General features: G+C 38.0%; 1 protein-coding gene across 1 annotated transcript in view; it reads left to right on the top strand.

Annotated features, from left to right (window-relative positions):
- The first annotated feature begins 5,275 nt into the window (after positions 1 to 5,275).
- The window catches only part of SOX30 (SRY-box transcription factor 30), a 95,253-nt gene continuing 93,468 nt past the window's right edge, over positions 5,276 to 7,060 (top strand). The window contains exon 1 of the mRNA XM_053719667.1: positions 5,276 to 5,513. Coding sequence (XP_053575642.1) covers positions 5,276 to 5,513 — 238 coding nt within the window. The remainder of the gene's footprint in view (positions 5,514 to 7,060) is intronic.

Below are 7,060 nucleotides of genomic sequence, written 5' to 3'. Positions count from 1 at the left end.
GTTTACATGCTTTTTGCTTTTTTTGCAAGTTATAGTGCAATAAATACAAGTAGCACTTTGCTATTTCCAAACCACTTTTTTTCAAAATTAGCGCTAGTTACATTGGAACCCTGATATCTGTCAGGAATACCTGAATATCCCTTGACATGTATATATTTTTTTTAGAAGACATCCCAAAGTATTGATCTAGGCCCATTTTGGTATATTTTATGCCACCATTTCACCGCCAAATGCGAGCAAATAAAAAAAAACTTTACATTTTTCACAATTTTAGGTTTCTCACTGAAATAATTTACAAACAGCTTGTGCTATTATGGCAGAAATTGTTGTAAAAGCTTCTCTGGGATCCCCTTTGTTCAGAAATAGCAGACTTATATGGCTTTGGCGTTGCTTTTTGGTAATTAGTAGGCCGCTAAATGCTGCTGCGCACCACACGTGAATTATGCCCAGCAGTGAAGGGGTTAAATTAGGTAGCTTTTAGGGAGCTTGCAGGGTTAATTTTAGAGATCAGCCTCCCACCTTACACATCCCACCCCCTGATCCCTCCCAAACAGCTCTCTTCCCTCCCCCACCCCACAATTGTTACCGCCATCTTAAGTACTGGCAGAAAGTCTGGCAGTACTAAATAAGAGTTTTTTTGAATTTTTTTTAAATAAAAATAATAAAATATTTTCGCTGGGATGGACCCCTGCCTTAGCCCCAACCTCCCTGATCCCCCCTCCAGCTCTCTAACCCTCTCCCCTACCTAATTACCGCCATCTTGGGTACTGGCAGCTGTCTGCCAGTACCCACTTTGGCCCCAAAAAACAAAGTATTTTTATTTTATTTTTCAATTAACTCTTTCTGTAGTGTAGCAGCCCCTCCACAATACCCCCACAATAACCCCACCCCCCTCCCTGATCCATTTATATTTGAATTTTTTTTTTTACCTTTTCCTGGCTTTTTGCCCTCATTGGTGTCAGTGTGGCTAATGCGCGAGCGTGCACGCGCACATGCACGCGCACCGTGCACGCGCGCCTCATGCACACGCACCGCGCACGCACACTATGTTCACGTGCACGCGCGTGCACGAGACGCACGCTCCCTCCCACCCGGACAACGGCACCATCACTACCGGTGCAGAGAGGGCCACAGAGTGTCTCTCTCTGCATCGGAGGCTTGTAAAGGGGTATTGCAGGATGCCTCCATATTGAGGCATCACTGCAATACCCTCAGAGCTGCTGGAAGCGATTGTGATCACTTCCAGCACTCTGTTAGACAACTGACGTACCAGGTACGTCCATTGTCATTAACTGCTTGTTAATGCATGACGTACCTGGTACGTCAGTTGTCATTAAGGGGTTAAACGCAGCCTAGAGAAATGCCCCTCTAAAAATACATTTACCTTTTCTAAGAAAGTGTTGTGTCGTTTTTTTTAAAGGGACAGTGTACACCAATTTTCATATAATAACAGCATGTAATATACACTACTATAAAGAACACTATGCACAGATACTGATGTAAAATCCAGTATGAAACCTTTTAAAGACGTACTTAGAAGCTCCAAATTTAGCACTGTTGATTAGGTTAGGCTGGGACACTCAGTGAAAGGGGCTGTGAATGCTGGAGGTGCAGAACCCCCCCCCCCCTCCCCTGCATATGAAAAAAGTGATTACACAAACAAGAGCAGCAGGAGTAAACTTAGGTCTGCATCTGATATTTTGGGGCTTTTTTTAGGAGTATGAAAATCAGCACAATGTTATTAAAAAAAAAAAAAAAAGCAAATCTATACATTGTACACTTCCAGATGGCCTATATAAATGGATCATCTACAAAAAACAAGGGACAGTGTACACTAATTTTCATATAACTGGATGTAATAGACACTACTATAAAGAAGAATATGCACAGATACTGATTTAAAAATCCTGTATGAAACCTTTTAAAAACTTACTTAGAAGCTCCCAGTTTAGCACTGTTGATGAAGTTAGGCTGGGAAACCCACTGAACAGGCCTGGAAAGCAGAAAGAGCATATGAAAAGATCCATTACCCAGGAGCAAGCAGGAGTCTGTAGACTTGAGTCTACTTCTGATACTTTGGGGCTTGGTTAGGAGTCTGAATATCAGCACAATGTTATTAAAAAATAAGCAAAACTATACATTTTTACAAAGACACTCTAAGATGGCCGATATAAATGGCTCATCTACAAAACATTTATGCAAAGAAAAATCCTTTAATCAAGGGCTGCAGTGAAACAATATTATACAGTGAAAAAAGGAAGCGGTCAGCATTTGTAGAAAAATAAACTTTACTAAATTAAAAAGAATGTAGTGGCAATAAAGCTAATAAAAAAAAAAAAAAGAATGTAGTGGCACAGACAAGGAACAGCGACATGAATCAGACACTATCATCCTAAAAAGGATTATTAGTGAAAAAAACATCCCTGAGTTATGTCAGTTACATTTTGCCTGCAAGTGATCCAGTATTTCAGTTGAAATTTAGCAAGTGGTTAAAGTGATAGTAACAAACACTAGGATTTACCATCACTAAAATCAGCGCCTCCGGCCGCCCACTGCACAGCTCACTTCTTCAATGAGTTGACGGTTCCACCTCTAAACCTATAGCCGTGCGTGTCAACTGACATCCTAGCATGGCTAGAGGTGGAAACAGGATCGCTGTGCCGTGGGCAGCCAGAGGCGCTGAATTTAGCGATATACTTCTGCACAGATGGGGTGAGTTTAGCACCCGTTTTTTAGTAATCTATGACAGAAACTTGAGTTTATTTTTAGCGATGGTAAATCCCAGCGTTTCATATAACCTTTTGCCAGATAGTTTATCCTACACTTTGTAATGTCTAAAACATGAGGTTTAAAAGATTTATATTAATTAGAAACTACTAAACTATTTAAACATTCACTGTATATTTATTCAGTGACAGTAATGCACATTGAGGCTGAAACATTGATGTTTATTATATGTCAAACTATTGAAAAGATTGTGCTGACTTTTAACTCGTATTCTGGACATCACTAAATACCCCTCTTACAATCTATACCTTATCCTGAGGTGCTTAATTGCTAATGTATACTACGCATAGCTAGAAAAGTTACTTTAAAATAACATTTTCTATGAGGGTAGCCTAAATTAAGAGCAGGAGACCTATACCCAGCAAATAATTGCCAGCATTTTAGGTAATATCTTATTTAAAGGACCAGTAAATACAGTAGATTTGCTTAATCAACAAATGCATGATAAAAAGACAATGCAATAGCACTTAGTCTAAACTTCAAATGAGTAGTAGATTTTTTTTCTGATAAACTTTAGTTAATGTCTATTGCCACTCCTCCTGTATCATGTGACAGTCATCAGCCTATCACAAATGCATATTCGTATATTCTGTGAATTCTTGCACATGCTCAGTAGGAGCTGGTGACTCAAAAAGTGCAAATATAAAAAGACTGTGCACATTTTAATGGAAGTAACTTGGAAAGTTGTTTAAAATTGCATGCTCTATCTGAATCTGAATCATGACAGTTTAATTTTGATTGAGTGTCCCTTTAAAGAAGCAGCAAAAAGTGAATGAATTATAGCTGAGAAAGCATTAAACACTTTGATGAAATTAGGGTCAGAGACTCTACTTGCTTATATACAATTCCCCCTGTATTTGTTAAATTTTGTCTGGTGTCTCATATTATACTGTCCTTTTATCTTTGTTACCCATGGACAGCGCTGCGGAATCTGTTGGCGCTTTATAAATAAAGAATAATAATAATAACAAAAAATTCTTCATGCCTAGGAACAAATACCCTCTCCAAAGCACTCAAACAAATTAGATTGTTCAGCAACTTATACACACTATTAGGAGAGAAAGAAATAAGCAGTGCATTAGTGCTTTCTGCTGAAACAGCAAAGCTAAATGACACACAGCAGCATGGTAATGTGTCACATGTGCAAGCCTGCATTCTAAATTCATTCTAAGCAGGCATGATAGGACTGCAATGGGAAAATATATAGAGAAAAAGCTAAAGAGCCAGAAAAAGCATATACAGGAAAAGAGCCATATAATTATTGTATAGAAAATAAGCAAATCTAGGCAAGTTTTCCTGCTTGCTTATTCCCAGAAGTACTCTGTATACATTGATCCCAATGCACCAGGGAACTCTGGGTAAGATATGCAAATTAGATATACAATAGCTCACACTTTTCCTTCCAAGTACAGGTATTGTGTTAATTAACAATCCCCTCTGGAGTGAGTGCTTTTTTGCTGCAGAGTATACAATGTATGAGAAATTGCTCCTTTAGACTTATTTCAGTCAAGGCTCGCTACAGTCTTGTAATTTATTATAGACAATTGTTTTTAAGGAGTTAAACCAGTGAGGCTGAAAGTGTAAAGGTTCTAACATCATAGCACAAATTTCCTAACTTTTTGTATTATAAAGAAGTTTGAGAAGTTGTTGCTACAATTTCTGAATCCCACCACTGCGTGTGACCACTGTGTGGTAATTAGCCATACTAATGTATAAAACTTCCCAAGTGGGTTGTAAAATATCATTATTCGAGCTAGAAAGATGCATGACTCACCACCAGAGCCTACACCTGTATTTCTAATCATATTTCACACACTTATTAGGTGGGAAGAGGAGGATTACTACAGGAACTGTTTTATAGAATCTAAACATACATTTATGATACTTAAAGTACATTTTTATGCATTTTTTGTGTTCTGGGTAGTGAGTTTCTGTTGTAAAAGGGAAATCAAACCAGATTTTTTGCTTTCATGATTCAAAAAAAGCATGCCATTTTAATTAGCTTTCTCACTTGTATTATCTAATTTGCTTATTCTCTTGCTATTGTTTGTTGAAACGAATACCTAGGTAGGCTCAGGAGCAATAAAGCACTACTGGGAACCAGCTGCTAATTGGCAGCTGCACATATATGCCTCTTGACATTGGCTTACTTGATCTGTTCAGCTGGCTCTCAGTAGTGCATTGCTGCTCCTTCAACAAAGGATAACAAAAGAACAATTGATAATAGAAGTAAATTAGAAAGTTGTTTAAAATTGTATTCTCTATCAGAATAATGAACGGTAAATATCAGGTTTCATGTTCTTTTAATATCTTATTTATTTTTGCTATCTGAATAGCCTCAAACAACTATAAAAATATTCTTTATGGAACTGTTATAAATAAATGAGAATTGACCAAAAAGCAGCTTGCCTCTATACATAATATTATTATGGGTATAAATGGTGCTTAATATAATGGCATCTTTTGGGGTTATTCATCTTTTGTAGGCATGCCTGATAAACTTTTTGGTAAGGACAGAGATGGTCATATAAAGCGTCCTATGAATGCTTTTATGGTATGGGCAAAGATTCATCGCCCAACACTAGCTAAAGCTAATCCGACCGCCAACAATTCTGAGATCAGTGTGCAGTTAGGGCTGGAATGGAGTAAGCTGAATGAGGAGCAGAAGAAACCATATTATGAAGAAGCACAAAAGATAAAGAAGAAACACATTGAAGAATTTCCAGGTATGTAAAGATAACAATAGGCAAGATGCAAATATATATGTGTAAGTATGAAGCTGTCAGCAACACCAGGTACTTTGCTCCTTGCTTTATTCTTCCATGTACAAAAATACAAACAATGACGTTTCGGGGATTTAACACAAATGTCCCAATTTAAACCCTTTACAAAATTAAAAAGAGGCTGCAAATAGTTAACCCTGTTTTGGGTTTAAATCTTAAAGGGATACTAAATCCAAATTTAGCCACCAATCAGTAAGCGCTACTCAGGTGCTGAACCAAAAATGGGCCGGCTCCTAAGCTTACATTCCTGCTTTTCAAATAAAGATACCAAGAGAACGAAGAAAAATTGAAAATAGGAGTAAATTAGAAAGTTGCTTAAAATGGTATGCTCTATCTGAATCATGAAAGAAAAAAATTGTTTTTAGTATCCCTTTAATATCACATAAAAAAATAGTGTTCACATACTATATAGGTTAATTCTAAAAAAGACACAGTATCTCTTCAATAAAATGGTTACCAATCTATTTCCTGTTCATGCCATTGGTATTTAACTGAAAAATCCAAAAGGTTTCCCTTCTCATTAACAACTGTTCCCTGTCACCCACCCGTCTATGAGGTTTAATTTGTTCAATAATTTGGAAGCGTGATTGGGATACACAATGTCCTACCAACACAAAATGATGTGCTACTGGAGCTTCCTCTCTCTTAGCTCTAATATTAGCCTTATGCTCTTATTATACGGTCCCACACCCTACATGTCATCTCTCCTATGTAAATTTTGACACATGGACATTTAATTAGATAAATTGCATAATCTGTATTGCAAGTAAAATATCAATTAATGCTATATTTTATGATAGACATGGGATGAAAAAAATATTTTTCCTTGATTACACTACTGCAATTTATGCATCCCAAACAGGGGAAGCAACCATTGTTTTGACAAGTGATAAACCCAACATTATTACTCTTACTAGAGCCTATATCAGCCCTAATGAGTTTATCCCTTAAGGAGGAAGCACGTTTGTATTCTATCATTGGTGTGTTTTTGAAACATTTAATGTTAGGGTTACTAACCTTTACAATATACTAGTGTTTTCTTATGATTTAGCTATTTGTTCACTTTGATTACAAATGAGCTTCATACCCAAAGCCCACAACATCCTGTATATCTCATGGTTTACTAACCTTGCCCTGCTGTCTCTCATGCATCATTCAATTTTCTCTAAATGTCCCCATTTAGCCCCTGTAACTGATCATCCCAACACTGCTCATGGCCTGTCTAACTCTGCCCACAGTCCCCAACCCCATTCACTGAAAAACCATGATTCTCAGGGGCATATTTATTAAAGTCTGGCGGACCTGATCCGACAGTGCGGATCAGGTCTGCCAGACTTCGCTGAATACGGCGAGCAATACGCTCGCCGTATTCAGCATTGCACCAGCAGCTCACAAGAGCTGCTGGTGCAACGCCGCCCCCTGCAGACTCGCGGCCAGCAGGGGGGTGTCAATCAACCCGATCGTACTCGATCGGGTTTGATTTCCGGCGA

Source organism: Bombina bombina, chromosome 6, assembly GCF_027579735.1.
Source record: "Bombina bombina isolate aBomBom1 chromosome 6, aBomBom1.pri, whole genome shotgun sequence".
Classification (NCBI taxonomy): domain Eukaryota; kingdom Metazoa; phylum Chordata; class Amphibia; order Anura; family Bombinatoridae; genus Bombina; species Bombina bombina.
The sequence above is the reverse complement of the archived record's forward strand: the minus strand, read 5'-3'. Positions and strand labels throughout refer to the sequence as shown.